The sequence below is a fragment of the Dicentrarchus labrax genome, unplaced genomic scaffold, assembly GCF_905237075.1.
Source record: "Dicentrarchus labrax unplaced genomic scaffold, dlabrax2021, whole genome shotgun sequence".
Taxonomy (NCBI): Eukaryota; Metazoa; Chordata; class Actinopteri; family Moronidae; genus Dicentrarchus; species Dicentrarchus labrax.
The window spans coordinates 14249604-14265763 of NW_026136721.1; the positions used below are offsets into that span (position 1 = coordinate 14249604).

Below are 16160 nucleotides of genomic sequence, written 5' to 3' on the forward strand. Positions count from 1 at the left end.
TTATCAATGCATCATATACCATTATATATATTTTTCAGCTTAAATAAATATGATGTTGTTTAAAGTAACCAGTTTCTGTAGTATCAGCTGTCAAATAAACTGCAAAAAAAATGCAAATACTCCAGTACCTAAAAACTGTACTTAAAGCTACAGTAGGTAACTTTTAGAGAACTACAGTTTTTGTCATATTTGCTGAAACTGTCACTTTATTTCTAACAGACATACATGAGATTTACCCCGCCTCCTCTTAGTGCTCCTCATTTGGTTTAAGTACGGCAGATTCTTGCCATTAGGAGCACTCGGAGGACCAGAGGAACCAGATTTTTTCACAGATGATCTGTCTCATGTACTACTGTCAGGATATAGTCCAAACTTCAGCAAAAAGAAAAATTAATAATAATAAAGTTATTTTTATAAAAGTTACCTACTGCAGCAAGTTGCAGCGAGTACATTTTGTGTTTCTATTTCACCTAATGCTAGTGGTTACATGTATACATTAAGTAAGACCTGTGCCCCTGTTTGGACATGTCGAAACACAACCAGGTATGTTGATAACTTTTAACTCTACTAACTCACTTTCTACTGTTTGATTAGACAATCTTCTACACTGCCATTACCAGGAACTTATGGACACATCAGGTTTTACTTCAAATGTTAAAAAAACAACGTCGCTTCATAGGTGAAACATAAAGCATGTGAATAACAGATGAATTATGGGTTAAAATAGGAAGGAACAGCACTTGTGTTCCAGTAATACATGACAGTGTGACACTGAGCCAGTATGCAAAATTCATACTAGCATGTGCATAATGTTTACATATGTACTTCTCCTACTGTGACATGTCAACAAAAACACCAGGAGCAGCAAAATGTCACACATATAATCATTGACTAGTTTATGAATTTTCTTTAAACCCTTTTAGCTTTGGCCTTTTTACTTGGCAGTGAAGTAAAATAAATGTGTAAGGTGAAGCATGTCCGTCTGCAAACAACCTCACTCACTGGTTATTAGAGATAGCCTGGGTGTGGCCAGGTGAGCTATGTGCAGGTGAGTCAAGAGGGCGGGCCAATACACTTGTAGCTTTGTGTACAGTAGGAGGTTACTTGTTGTAGCATACTGTTTGTATTACCTTTTTAGGCTTGACCATCTATCTTCAACAGATGTGTTATGCAATGTCTTACTCTATTTCCAGTTCATTTTTACTTTCAGTGTAGACTGAATTGATTGACTCACCCTTTAAAAGGTCACGTAACCATTTCTGTGATTTAATTAAAACACTGAAAATAACACTGATCGCCTCCATATATCAGGTTAACACGTGTGTGTGTGTGTGTGTGTGTGTGTGTGTGTGTGTGTGTGTGTGTGTGTACCTCTGCATTGTTTAAGCAGACAAACAACAGCAGAAGAATTTCGAGCTTGAATAGGACTGAACCAAGAGAGCTAACTCAGCGGGGGTCGCATTTACGTTACCCCATCATCAGCAGAGGGTCATGCCGATAAAAAGCGGGCCAGTTTGATGTTGATTTTTGGAAAGCAAGACGAAGTTTAACCCGATAACTGTGACTGTCTCACTGAACGCTGATAGCTCTCGGTCTTACTGTTGAAAAAGTACAAAACGCAACATCCCTCCGACAAAATGGTTCGTCCCGCCGCTGTCCGTTAGCGCGTGCAGTGTATTTTGACTGAGTGGTCGGTGAAGTCGCTGAACGGGTGAGTGGACACTAGTTGCCTCTCTTTGGACAATTTTTAAGCTGTGTTTGAGTTTTATTTTAACTACTTCAAGATTTAGTGGAGCCGCCGGTTCGTTGGCCCCTCCAAAGTAAAATGTTGTCAGTTTAATTAAAGTCACTGACAGGTTGACGAGCTCTCCGTCGACAACAGACTGCACAGCAGAGGTCGGTGTCTTTAAAGGGAACAGACGGCGGTACTTGACGTGAGCTGTGAGTTCATTCAGCCTGAAGCAGTACTCTCAGACAATCTCTGAGCTTTTGTCGTCTTTCGAGCCACCACAGGGAGGTTTGTTGTAGAAACCTGAACTCTTTCTCTTTTCGCTTTCTCATATATCATAAACTTTAGGCATATGAACACAGATCGATAAATAGGGAGGTAGATAGGATATTTTTCCAGTGTGTGCCACATCTGTGTGTTTTACCATCGGGGCTTTCAGTGCCTGTCAAGTATCCAACATTGAACCTATAATTTGGTGTCCTTTGGCGGTGAGGCTTGCAGTGTTATGGGCCCCAGAGTGCAACAACAGAGGAACTGTGTGTGTACAGTGCCTGGCTGACTGGTAGAGACACTCCTTTGAATGCACATTTTTCTCTTTTGTCTGCCTTAATCCCCTCTGCCAGTATCCTGTTACTGTTCTCAGTTTAATATCTGCCTTCGTAAGTAAGTAGTGAATAGTTTGTTTTGTATTAAAAGTTATATCCAAGTATCTCTGCTGCCATGTTTACTGTAACTTTATGCCTCCCTGCTTCCTCTGTTGGGCTCAGCTCTCTGGGTACTGGTTGTCATGCAGTTGTTGAAACTGTCAGGGTGGATAGATTGCCCTCCCTTCCCTTTATCCCTATGTCTAACCCTCATATCTGCTAATAACTGCCTTCTGCTTTCTTGCCAGTGGAAAATGCCCCCCCCTTATGTGGTGTTTTTATTTGTGGACAGGGATCCTTGTATCTAGATTATACCGCTCCTCTGTACTTCTTGTAGCTCTAGTGAACTTTTTGTCCTGGTTTCATACTGCTTATTTCCTTTTTTGTGGAACTGTGTTCTCTCATTAACTTGTAACCCAACTTAAACTCATTTTGGACCAGTCTGTATTCTGTTAACCCCTACTTTGTTTTCCAAGTATATTTTATTTGGCAGTAGTGCAGCTCAACCCTGACCCCCTGTCAAGACTGTGCTGTGTGTCCCACCCTCACAATATCCTGCTTTACAGTCTCACAAGACTGCTTCAAAATTTGTAATCACATATACATGTTAAATTAAGACATAAAGAGTCACTACGGGTCTAAAATGCACAATGTTAGAGAATGAGCAGCCACCCCAGTAAGGCAGTGGTGCATAAAGCCATTGTGTTTGCTATACAATGCCCTGCACAACTGAGAACATTTAACTCAAACTAAACACATATATGAAATGGGATTGGATGGGGAAATTGTAACATGATCCTGGAAACCTCAACTAATGAGAAAAGTATGTTTGAGAGAGAGGGAAAGGAGCAGATGTGTGCGGTAGATTGCTGTAACGGGGCCCGAAAAGAAAGAGCTCAAGAGACGGAGCAAGGTTGATGGTGGTAGAAGGGCATTTTTGAGCCGTTCAGTCATTTAGTCATTGTGTTGGCTGACATTCAGAGCTACACCCTGGTGTATGCACACAGCTGACATAATTTTCACTCAAGACAAGACCCAGAAACACCTCCGCACCAAGCAGAAGTCCATGTCTCTGTTGTGCTATGATTGAACTCATCACATATTGTCCTATATGTTGTCATTCACCCAGGACTCATTACAGACAGCACTCACATTAAACAGACACAGCCAACTACTCTTATCTGTGATGTGGAGGATGCTTTTATTGTAAGCTCCCGGGCGAACATGAGTGCGTGTGTTATTGGTAGTGGTGTTGTGGGAACTGGGCTCCCCAGCTTGGTGGTGGTTGAGCAATAGTTCAGTATGAGACGAGACAAGACTAACTCTCATTTACCTCTTAGGTCTGTGTGCAGTTTGTTGAATGGTGAGCTTACTGGATGTCTGTGGGATCAAGCTCTATGTATATCTACATGCAGGAGAAATACTCCTTTATACTGCAGAGTATCAAACCCTTACAAAACCACCAACCTTCAGATGTTCTCACAAGAGCATACACAGTCTCGAGAGTCACATCAATATTTGGAACTGTTTCTGAAGTGGGTGCATGTAAACAGGAAGTGGATCAGAGGTTTTTTGCAACCTACATTACAGTGAACTTCTAACATGTTGCACAGTTGGACCAGATATTCCTCTTTGGTGATAATTCAGGCTGTTTTCCTGCTTCTGAAAAAAGCTGTTTCCTTATCCTAAAGACATCCAATGATTAAAATGAACTAAGCTCTTTTCAGCATCCTTTCTATTAGGGCTGCCGGTTCTTAATTCAGTGTTGTCATTTGTTGTCTTTCCAAATAACTGATTATGATGAAATTTTTAGACAACACTAAAAATATTTTTTTCTATATTGCCCTCCCTTCTTTTGAGCTGCATGCAGTGAAAAAATGGGGTTGGCTGTTTTTGGCCAATCCAGGCACTTAAATACTTCATCATATTAGTTTAACAAAAATGTATAATTTTGATAAAAAGTACTGCTAATTGATTTGCCTAATTGCCCACAATGACCAAACCCAAAGATATCAAAGAGAGAGCCAGTATAAATATTATGGCAAATTCAGTCACCCTAAAAGTGAAACTAAAGTAATCCATCTGTTTATGTGGATATATGTTATCTTGATGATGTATGTTTTTATGGCCAACTATAGTCTCCAAAGAGCAACTATTAAGCAGAATTTATAGTTTTTAGTCTCTGCCCTGCTTCAACACGACAGGCTTGGATAAATCTGCTGAAGAGGTTTTATTAGTCACTAATGAATATCTGGATTCAATTTCTTTGAAATCCTAAACACTTCACTAATGTTTAATTTTATGACGTCTGTGATGATGTTTTAAAACAACAGGACATGTCCCCTCGGGGTCTGGGATGAAAGTTTATATGCAGTTGTTGCACATAACCGAGGACAGGTGTTTGGGCTGAAGTAAAGGCCTTTAAAATGCACACAAACACACAGGAACTAACACGCTTCCTCTAAAACCTCCCATATGACACACTGACAATGCATCATTCTGTGTTTGACCATGAATATTCATTTGATTGGTGACACTTTGCCATATGACTCTGACCACAACCCTCATCACAAGCAGTGCCACAATGGAGCTCTCATGAGTCTGGACAAAAGGACGTTATCCATGTCACTTGGCATTGATCGGAAAGGGCAGTGAATAACGGCAGCGTGCAAAAATGGATGAATAATATCTTAAACAGCAACATTTGAAGTTGTTTTTTCCTGTGGCCTTCGGTAGTTATATAAGATCCTATTTACACTTTTATCCAGATACAGATCACAAAACATATTAATGCAAAGTGTAAATGGGACAAGAGGTTCAAAGAGCCACAGACAGCTCTCAAGTTTGGTTTCCTCTGTGCAGTCAGAAGTGTGTGCCGGACAAGCTGTAACATGACAAGAGCTTTGAAATTCCAAGTTGGTCTGCTGGCATTTTTCCCTTACGTCTAACTCACTCACTTCCCACTGCCCCGCCTCCCCTTCATTTTTCCCCTCCTCTCTCAGGTAGACGAATAAACACCATGGTGGGAGTGGAGCGCAGGTCTGAGCAGGTGAGGGCATGATCCCTCTGTGATTGGTCGACAAAGAGACCGACGGCCGGACAGATCGAGACAGACAGAGGAGAAGAAGAATGGCTCGAAATGTTAACTTTGACCTGAACCACCCTCTCGTAGAAGCTGGACTGGAGTAAGGGTTTTAGTAGTTCTATGTTCCTCCTGTTTTCTCTCTCAGTTTTCCTGCTTTATTTGTTGTTTCAAGCTGTCAGCTTACTTAGCGCTACTGTACTTCGCTACACAAAGGTTATGAGGAAAATGAGGAACTAAGAGGAGGAGATTAGCTGTGCTCTTTGATGTATTGTTAGACACTAAACGGAAAGGCAGATCATAATGCACATTGTCCTAGGGCTTTCATTTATGTTTTTAATCCATGTGACCACTTCATTGTCTTCATAAAAAAGGCTTGTATCTGTTTGTTTGAAATTATGTTTGAATATGTGCGTGTGTTTGCATACAGTGTGTCTCTATGTGAAGGAATCTTTGAAAACAGTACAGACCTGATTGGCCCCTATGTGGCCCTCTTCCTGTGCTGTCTGTGTAAAAGTACTAAGTCAAAGGGAACTGGACTCGCTGTGTTTTCTTGTTTTTCTTGTCCTGCTTTAAGACAAAAACAGTCAGTCCAGTCTGCTTTGACTTACAGTACATGTAGATAGTGCCGGAAGAGGGTGACACAGAAGGCAGTCTGAGCTGCACTCCTCACAAATAAATGTAAATGACATCATAGACTCTTCCTGGGTTGTTTGATTGCAGTTTCCCCCCACGAGACTACTGCTGAGTGAGTCAGAAGGTCATTGCGTTTTATCTCTAGCGTTGTCAGTCCTCAGAACACACTGGATCTGTGATTGTGTCTTTGATTCAAACCTGTGTTTCTGAGCCCGTATCACCCTCTGTCTTTGTATCTGTCCTAATATCCACGTGTCCCTCTGTCAGGAGTCCAATAGACGAGGAAGGTGTTCACGACTCATTCAGCCAGCTGATAGCAGAGCAGAGTCAGAATGGAGGACCGTCCGAAGCCTTCGAGCTGCAGCAGCTCCAGAGAGACCTGGATGAGGAGGGTCGAGGTACTTTGTGTTTGAACATGTCTGCATGTGGAGGGCTGAATTTGTACAAAAGCTAGGTATTATGTGAATATGATTTTAATATTGGGATGTAAGACTAGGTATCAGGGATTATAGTCATATTGTGAGATGGCTTAAATGGCATTTTCTGCTCATAAGAGCTACAAAATAATTAATTGCTACACTTTTTGAATTCATTTAACTTAAAATCAGTTTTGGGTTTTTGTTGGTCATCATGACCATATCAACAAAAGTCAACTCAAAAATGTTTTGTGTCTATCCACAAAATCATCTAATTATAGATGTTGAGGTTAAAAATGTTTAATCAATTAATGTCTTTCCCAGCAGAAGCAGTATTTTTCATGTGTTTTTTATTTTATTTTAATTCCACAGATGATGTAGGCTACCTGTCCAGCCCTGGACATGAGTTTAGAGGAAGTAGGCAGGTGCGAAGAGACATGGAATGGGAGGATGATGAAACACAGACAGACCCCCTCATAGGTGAACGCTGGTCCTCTGCCACCATGAAGGTCCTGTCCTCTATGCCCAGTCGCACCATTGGTGAGTCCTGCAGAAGGCCTGTGATACTACTGATGCAGGGATGTCATACAGAGGGATTATTATTGAGTGGTTTAGTATAGTATAGAGTAGGGCTGCTCGATTATGGAAAAAATCATAATCACGATTATTTGGGTCAAAATTGAAATCACGATTCAAACGATTATTTTTCAAACGATTATTTTTTTTAAACTTCAGAAACATGCTGCATTTATTGGACATTTGTCAAAAACACTTTGCAAGGAAGTCCTCAGTTACACTTTCCTTTCCCCATAAACATTTTTAAGTCTCCTTTTTACATTGACAGTCATAGTGCACTCTTGCAATCGCTACAAAAAGTTAAATAAAATAAAATAACACACAAAAGATAAGCCATAGAAAAACAATTTGTGCTCTCAAATTTTAGTGCACTGTCACAACATTTGAAATTACCTGTTACTGTTATGCGTTACCTGTTCCAACGAAAACAACGTGACTGACTCATGTGCAGTGCATGCTGTGGGGAAGGGACGGAAATACGCATGTGCGAAATACGCAGACTGTGGCTTCAGGGATGCAGCCCCTGAATTGGGACACAGCTTTTTTCTATACAACGTTGCACAACAGAAAATGAAAAGAAAATCGTTTCCTCACGATTTTATTAGTTTTGAGATCGTTTGGCCCCAAAATCGTAATCATGATCAAATTTTGATTAATTGAGCAGCCTTAGTATAGAGTGAGATTTGATGGCACAGCAGACTGCTGCTGTAGGCTGCTGCTTGCCAGGGAATGTTTGGGACCGGTTATTCAACTTGTCAGGAATTGTTGGGTAAATGATGTCTGTAACTTTATAAGGAGTACGCGCTAGACCTTATCTGTTTGGATTTAGTGGCTGTCATTCTCATGAAAGTGCCTTTATAGTACCATACAAAACCAAGAAAGTAAGTTACTGTATTAGCATGGGTTGGTTTAGTGGAACCTGAACACCTGGCTGTAGTGGTGTTGTGTGCCACATGTGTACTGTGAGCTACGGTGTAACAGATAAAAACAGATGTTTCAGTTGAGAGTTTCATAGGGAAGCAGTGTGTCTGTCATCTTCCTGTCCTGGCCTCAGCTTGTTGATAAAGATGGCTCGATAGCCGTTGTCTGATTTATTTAGCTGTGCCACATGATATATCTGCTGATTTGGCTTTTAGCACGGGAAACTTAAGTGGGAGGTGACTGCTTATCTTTCAGTTCAGTTCCCTTCTGCATTCAGGCACATAAAGTCATTTACTCATAGCTTTACTTTAATGTGTTGCTCTTGTTCTTCCCTTGATTCTTTTATATGGTGACATTTCAATTTCAGTGCTGATGCAGATCTGACACATTTAATCATGAGATGGTTATTTCAACTAAAACTTAAGAAAAGATATAAGTGACATATCCTGAAGCCATTATCTTTAGGTGCAAAAAGAAGCTTTAGTATTCAGTGTTGTAAATGCTGCTGATCCTATCTCTGAACAGTCCGATCCTCTTTCTCTGGCAGGCCGCAGCAGGGGAGCCATCATCTCTCAGTACTACAACAGGACCATGCAGCTTCGGAGACGCAGACAGAGCAGACCCGCCATCCGAGACTTCTCCCGCTCAGCCAGACCGAGCATACGAGGCTACGGCATGGAGGCCGACAGTATAGACGCGGAGGGCACAGAGGGTGAGGAGAATGCACTGATAAGACACTAAAGTAAATACTCATCCTTGTTTGATCAGTTTATAATGTAATCAACACTGCCCCTGTGTGTGCTACAGTGAGTAAGAGGGAACGTTTGGTGAACAACCTGCAGAACCTGTCAGTGAGTGACAGAGTCCGGATGCTCCGAGCGATGCCTCTCAGTGTGGCTGAGAAGAGTGACCTCAGGTAGATGTGGTCCTTGCTCTCATCATTCCTAGATTGTGTTTTTTTTTTTTTTTTTTTGCATTAGTCTGAACGTCTCTCTTTGTCTCCCTGTCTACAGGATGTTGGCGCTGCAAAAAGAGAAACGCACACTTTCAAGCAGCAAGCTCCCCTGTTGCAGTAGACTCAAATATTACATAATCATTGTAAGTCACTTACACCACCAGAAACATCTTTCTGTTTTCTATTTTTTTCCCCAGAAGTCATTTAACCTTTGACAGTGTATCTAGATACTGTAACAGTTTGTATTTCTAGCTTCCCCATTATTAATCAGGCAGACAATATAAGTGCTGGGACTGAAAGATCATTCTTGACTTTGGAAACAGCCAAAACAGTCTCACCACAAGGTCCTTTTAGAAGCTGTATCATTTTATTTTGCAATACAATAACAGAACTTAAAAATGCCAACAATTTAAACATTGCTTCCTTTTCTAACAAAATATTATAAAAAAACCTTAAACCCTCTCAATATACGCTAAAAAGCTTGCAGTGACTGTAGCGCTCTTCACAGCAAAAATATTTTTTTAAATATTGCTGCCTATTGAAGAGTTACAGCAGTAGTTACAGCAGTTGTTTCAGCTATGCATCAGTATGGCCGTATATAAAGAATCAATATCATACAGTAAATTAAAACTGCCCAGCACTACCAACCAGCCCTAAAGCAGATTAAGGTGTAGAGAAGCATAGGTGTAGATGCTTACTGTCTGCATAGTAACAAAGAGGCACATTTGATTGACTGACAGGTAGTTTGATTGAGTACTTGCCTTTGTCCTTTGTACACACTTTCGGTTTGTGTTCCCAACCACATCACATCTGTCTAGACATAATGACCTCATGATTGTTCCTGTTGAGGACATTGTTGATGAAATGTATACTTCAGGTTTCCTGTGAGTTCTTAAACAAATGTAAATTAATATAATATATTTATTCTATATATATCTTATAATATGGGACACAGAAACACACAAAAAAGAGAGCACAACACATTCCCCTCTAAGGCTGTGATTGGATGTCAGTGGGTATTTCCTGTAGCTGTTGTCATGAAGGCAGTGTAATCGCTTTGTTGCCCAAGCATATACAGGTCTGAGAGTGTGAGTCAGATTTAATACTCTTAAAAGCTAAACGACAAACACATGTGTACACTTATCCTAGGGTTGCACTGCTGCATTGTGAGTCATTTTTAGTAGAACATGGATACGTTTCCGTGTCTCTGTTTCCTTTTTCTGCCTACAGATAGTTTATAAAGTATTTGTAACATTTCAACTTTTTCTGTTTGTCTGAAGATGTTTAACAGGTGATCTAGTATATGTGACAATTCATGAACATACTCTAACCAAGATGTTTTTTGTGTCTAAACCTAACCAAACTAATAGGCTGTTGACATGTTACATATAATATTGTAGGCAGTCATCATCTTTTCTTAAATAATAATATATAATGCAATATAAAAACAAACGATTACTGCAATTTTTCCCCCCCTTTCTCGTCCCAGGCTGCCAGACAGAGTTGGTACAGCTGGCTGTCCTTCCTGCACTCCCTCCAGCTGTGGCAAGTGGCACTCAAGAGAGTGAGTGGACGTTTCGGCACTGGTGTCCTCTCATACTTCCTCTTTCTCAAGACCCTACTCTTCTTCAACATCTTCCTGTTCCTTGTGACGGGTGCGTTCCTGGTGCTGCCTCAGGCAGTGCACCCTCCAGTGCTCCCTGCAGAGAGAAACTTCTCTGGACTGGAGCTCCTCACCGGAGCGGTAAGCTGTGTGCTGTGGTACTATTAACAGCTTTCACACACTATGAGGCCACACTCACCACATCCTTGATATGTGTGTGTGTGTGTGTGTGTGTGTGTGTGTGTGTGTGTGTGTGTGTGTGTGTGTGTATATATATATATATGATGAGATTCCAATAACAAAGCCATCTTTAAACAGCTGGAATTAAAGCCCTCCACGCTAATGCATTGTTTTGCTTATTGTTCCTTCACTTGAATACTTCCATACTTCACTGTGCAGAATGTTTGGTGCTAGATGGCTAGTTTCACATTCATCTGCTGAAGCGGGAATGTTTCTCTAGTGTCCCACACCTAGTTTTGAAAGTTTTGGTTCAAAGTACAACTTGCACAAGTCTGATGTGGAAACCTGAAACCTCCAGTGCACAAACAGTGAGAATGTACTCGGTGATGTTTTGTGTTCAACCGCTAAACTTTAAATATTAAAAAGATTTCCATATTCACAGATTCAGTAGTTTTATTTTGAAGATTTTTATATTTGTCTTCATATTTTGTCTTTTTTATTTATATATATATATACATATATATATATATATATGTGTGTGTGTGTCTTTAAACATGTCTGAAAAGTAAAAAAAATCTCTTTCTCTCTCGATCTCCTTTTGTCTCAGGGCTATTTCTCAGACACAGTGATGTACTATGGATACTACTGTAACTACACACTGCATAAGAGCTGCAGGGATGATGTTGGGGGGCAGAATGTCTCTGTGTCCAATGGTACCAGGTTGGACTGTGTGTCGAAGCACCACTCTTACAACATGCCGCTTGCATACTTCTTCACCATAGGAGTGGCTTTCTTCATCACATGTATCATCCTTGTTTACAGGTATGGAGTGTTTTTTTTTTTTTTTTTTTAAAGAAGGTCAAAATGTGCATCCAAACGCAAAATATACTAACATAACAGGTTTAAAATTTCAATTTCCCAACAGCATGTCAAAGTCATTTGGGCAGAGCTTCCGAATCGACAACTCTCACAGTATCTTGGCCATAAAGGTCTTCTGCTCCTGGGACTTCAAAGTCATTAAGAAAACCTCTGTGAGACTCATGTCTGAGAATATTGGCACCCAGCTCAAGGTACATGTAAACACACACACTTTAATTTATAAAAACACATCCTTCCTCTTTTTGTCTCTTCCTCTGTCACATAATTGGCTCACAGGAATGTGATGATCTAATTAAATCTTTTCCTTCTTTATCCCTCTGTTTCCCTCATAATGTTCATCCTCTGTCCCTCTCTTTCACCCTTTTCCTCCCTCAAATTATCTCCCTCTGTCTCTCCTTCCTCCACCCTCTCCAGGAGCTGCTAGCAGAGGTGAATCACAAGAATGTCAAGAACACTGCGTGTCAGAAGCTGTGGAGACTGTTGGTTCATGGCCTGGCATGGGCTATCTGCATAGCAAGCACCGCTGCCTGTGTGACTGCTATTTACTACTTCTCTGATCACATGCACCAGGTGAGGTGGGGTGGTTTTAGGGTCCAAAGTCGGCATTAACTGTGGCTCAAAAGTTTTTATTGGTAGACACTCAGATATCAGGCTGTATTTGTTGTCCCTTGTTATACAGTCTTTTGTCTTCATGTTTATTAAAGCAGCAGCCATGAATACGTACAGTATGCCCCTGCTGTGCACCATACTGTCAGACTGTGGTCCAAGCAAATCAGTAATGCTTCTGTATATCAAACAAACCACTGTACAAAACATGACTGCTAATAGTTAAAAGCAGTAGAATAACAAAAATGTGTGAAAAATAAATACATAACAATTTCTAACAGACAGAAAATGGCAGAACAATCAGCAGTGACTAAAGAGCACATCATCTAGTTCTCGTTCTGTCTCCCCAACAGAACCTTCAGCAAAGATCTCGTAGTACCATCAAGGACCCTTTGTTGTTTGAGGCCAGCCTGCTGGCGCTCCCCGTCATGGTGTCCCTCATCAACCTGCTGCTGCCCGGCCTGTTCAACCTTGCAGCCTGGATGGAGGACTATGAGTCACCCTCTGTACGCACATACGTCGCCATCGGCAGGTACGAGCAGGGAGACTGGATGTTGCAAGCTCACAGGTATCAGAGATTATGGTTTAGGCTGGTAACGTTTGCTGTCTGTGTTCTAGAAACTTGTTGTTGAAAGTCTGTGTGCTTGGGGTCCTGTGCTACCACTGGCTGGGTCGGGTGGCTGCTGACCCTGCAAGTATTAAACTGAAGGTAACATAAATGAATCATTTTTACTTTCATATTTTCATCATATCAGCATTGAGGATTATTAATAATCTTGATTATTATTTGTTTAATGGCTGACTCTGCTCTCTCTCCAGTGCTGGGAGAGTTTTGTTGGTCAGGAACTTTATCGCTTCCTACTTATGGAATTCATCTTTACTCTACTAGACACCTTGTTTGGAGAGTTTCTTTGGAGGTTGGTTATTCATGTTTTTCTTTCCCCTTGTTGTTTAAGGTAAATAAGAAAAAGTCCCACCAAATAAGTCAAGTATAGGTTTTTTGTTACCCGCATGTGAGCCTAAAAACTCACTTAAGTTCTTGATTTGTCATTTCTTTCTGTTCTGTTGCTATATTGTATTAAACCATATCACTTTTTCTTCTTTTGTCTGCAGGTTGTTTTCTGAGAGGGTGCTGAAGAGGAGGAGAAAACCAGTGTTTGATATCGCAAGGAACGTCCTTGAACTCATCTATGGACAGACGTTGGCCTGGTATTAAACTTAATGTTCAGATGAACACACTGTTATGTTAAGTCAGTTTGTTTGTGGGTAATGACAGTGAACATTATGTTTTTCAGGTTAGGTGTTCTCTTCACTCCTCTCCTGCCTGCAGTGCAGATTATCAAACTCTTGCTGCTCTTCTACATCAAGAAGGTGCTTAAATGGGAAACAGTCCTGTTATATTGCTCAAAATAAAAGCTTAAACTGAAATTTTCAAAAGTTTTTAACTTTATGGTTAAAATGATCCCTTGTAGTGGTGTGCTGTCAGAAATTCTGAGCCTATTAGACAGCTTCAGATTTTTGCCACCTTTGGACACTTGAACAGTTCGGATCCTTGCAGACTGTCTATAAACTGTGTCAGTATAGTAACCATACAGTACGTGTTGTGCACTGTTTAATATGTATTAATATATATATCCTGGTTGTATAGTATAGTTGTTATTAATTCTCTGATGTCTTATTTTTGGCATTTGAAGTTAATTTGTGACCTTGGACACAGTAGATTGATAACAAAATCTCTGTGGACTTCCTCTGACAGTTGTGATGGAAGCAGTGACCTTTGACCTTTGTGTGTTTTTTCTCCCTATAGAGTAGTGTAATGATGAACTGTCAGGCTCCCCGGAAGCCATACAGAGTCAGCCAGATGACCACCATCTTTATCACCCTCCTCTGCTTCCCCTCCTTCCTCGGTGCCTCTGTGTGTGTCACATACACAATGTGGAGGTACTAACACACACACACACACACACACACACACACACACAGGCTAAAATACACACTTCATGCACTTGTGGACATGCAAACAGGGAGAGAGATGGTGGAGTGATGGCCTTGCCACGTTTGCGGGGTTTGGTTGCCTTGCTCAAGGGCACCTCGGCCGTGAACAAATGTGAATAACACACGAGGAGGTTTCCAGCTATGTGAAAATAATGGATGAGTCCATTATTTTGTGTATCAGGACACCTCAGAACCACACTTATACCATACTTATATTCAAGCAGAGGTACTGTTGCTATGGATACCTGTAGTTAAAATACACTTTGGGCACTGATTTAGATCAAGGTGTTTATGAGAAGTATTTCTGAGCTCTCCTGTTTTTAGATTTTATTGGATACTTGGCCACCAATCAAAAATATATATATTTTTTCCAGGGCCACGGTCAAATTATCCTCAGAGAAAGATCAAATAAATGTCTTGTGTGACTGTGTTGGTCTTCTGTCCTCAGTATCACACCCTCCTCGTCGTGCGGTCCCTTTCGCGAGCTCAAAACGATGTTCCAAGCAGGGAAGCGCTGGGTGGAAGAACTGGAAAAAGATAATCCCAACCTGTCCCTGCTGGCCAGGGCTCACGCCTACCTGGTGGAAAACCCTCTCTTCCTGTTTCTGGGAGCAGGTATCTTCCTGTGAGTGTGCACGCACACACACACACACACACACACACACACACACACACACACACAGACAGACAGACATAAACAAAGACGTTGGACGTTTTGGTCCACTGTTAGAGTCAGTATGTGCGGTATTTCTTCTGTATTAATGAGGTCAGTCTTGGTTATATTGATCTGATGCACTCTGCGTCTTCTTTCCTTCAGGATAGTCATCTACTTCCACAGTCAGGTGGTGGACGGTCAAAGGAAGATCATCAACTTACTACAGGAGCAGATAGAAAATGTAAGACATCACCTACAAGTAATGTTTCTCAATCTATGCCGTCATAAAGATAAAACAGGCTACATTTGATGACTCTGCTTCCTCTTTTCATCTGTCTGCTCAGGAAGGAGAGGATAAGAAGTTTCTGATCACTCGCCTCCAGTCTATCCATGAGCAAAAAAGAACCCCCGCCCGAAGACTCACAAGTCAGGTCGGTCTTTGCGGCTCTACAACAGCACTTTTTGCCTGAAGCTAAAACAATCTGTATACACTGACCTCCTGTGCTTTGTTTTGTTTTCCCTCTAGGACTCAGGCTGCTGAGATCCCAGCCTCTCCAGTAGACAAGGCTCCTCAATTGTCTGAGCACTGAGGTCTGGAGTGATCTTAACCCCATTATAGCCAGGGAAGGACAACTGTATATGTGACCAAATTCAAATGCATTTGGTAGATTTAAAATTTGTTGAGGATTGTAATGGACATATCACGTGAAACAAAGCTGTCTGCTTTATACAGTGCTGTTTATAGAGGAAATGCCGACGTTAAATGATACAGACAGTGGAACCTGAAAAATCTTAAAGCTGATGCCATCAGTTTTCATAGATTTCAGTCATCTCTCATAGAAGCACTTTTCATCTCAACTGTGAACAATTTTTTTTAAGTTTATATATAGTTTTCTGGTGAAAAAAATGTATGTAGTCTAAAATGTTTTTTTTATGCTTTTAATTTTTTTAATATTTTTATCAGTATGTATGTTGTAGATAAACATTGAATGTTGTGGGTGTGAGTATGATAATACTGGAAAGGACTTAGTTTTTCCTTTTTTGCTTTAGGCTGATAATTACCACTGTATTGTCATACTTTTGTGATTAAATTATGTTTTATCATATCAGCTTGTATTTGTATTTATTAGTGCTTATGTTATGTGTGGGTACTACTACAGCACAGGAAATATTTGTTACAAACTCAACCGCCTGAAAAACAATATGGACGTGATTTGTACTATCAGCATACAGTTTTAGTTTTTTTCCCCACAAACATGCAAATAAAAAAGTACAATGTATGG

At 40.7% G+C, this 16160-nt stretch overlaps 1 protein-coding gene across 4 annotated transcripts; it reads left to right on the forward strand.

Moving 5' to 3' along the window:
* Positions 1-363: 363 nt before the first annotated feature.
* On the forward strand, positions 364-15983 carry tmc6b (transmembrane channel-like 6b). 4 transcript variants are annotated; one of them, XM_051384708.1, is made up of 21 exons: positions 364-543; positions 5376-5558; positions 6359-6489; positions 6880-7047; positions 8552-8716; positions 8812-8920; positions 9018-9102; positions 10449-10703; positions 11350-11564; positions 11668-11812; positions 12036-12191; positions 12581-12759; positions 12846-12936; positions 13047-13144; positions 13341-13436; positions 13523-13598; positions 14035-14168; positions 14671-14847; positions 15040-15118; positions 15222-15308; positions 15404-15983. In XM_051384708.1, the coding sequence occupies exons 2-21, from the start codon at positions 5503-5505 to the stop codon at positions 15416-15418; spliced, it is 2517 nt and encodes an 838-aa protein (XP_051240668.1). In that variant the 5' UTR covers positions 364-543; positions 5376-5502; the 3' UTR covers positions 15419-15983. The 4 variants fall into 4 exon arrangements, with proteins under 4 accessions (XP_051240668.1, XP_051240666.1, XP_051240667.1 ...); XM_051384706.1 differs by lacking the exon at positions 364-543 and adding an exon at positions 1562-1711; XM_051384707.1 differs by lacking the exon at positions 364-543 and adding an exon at positions 1755-2017.
* Positions 15984-16160: the final 177 nt, after the last annotated feature.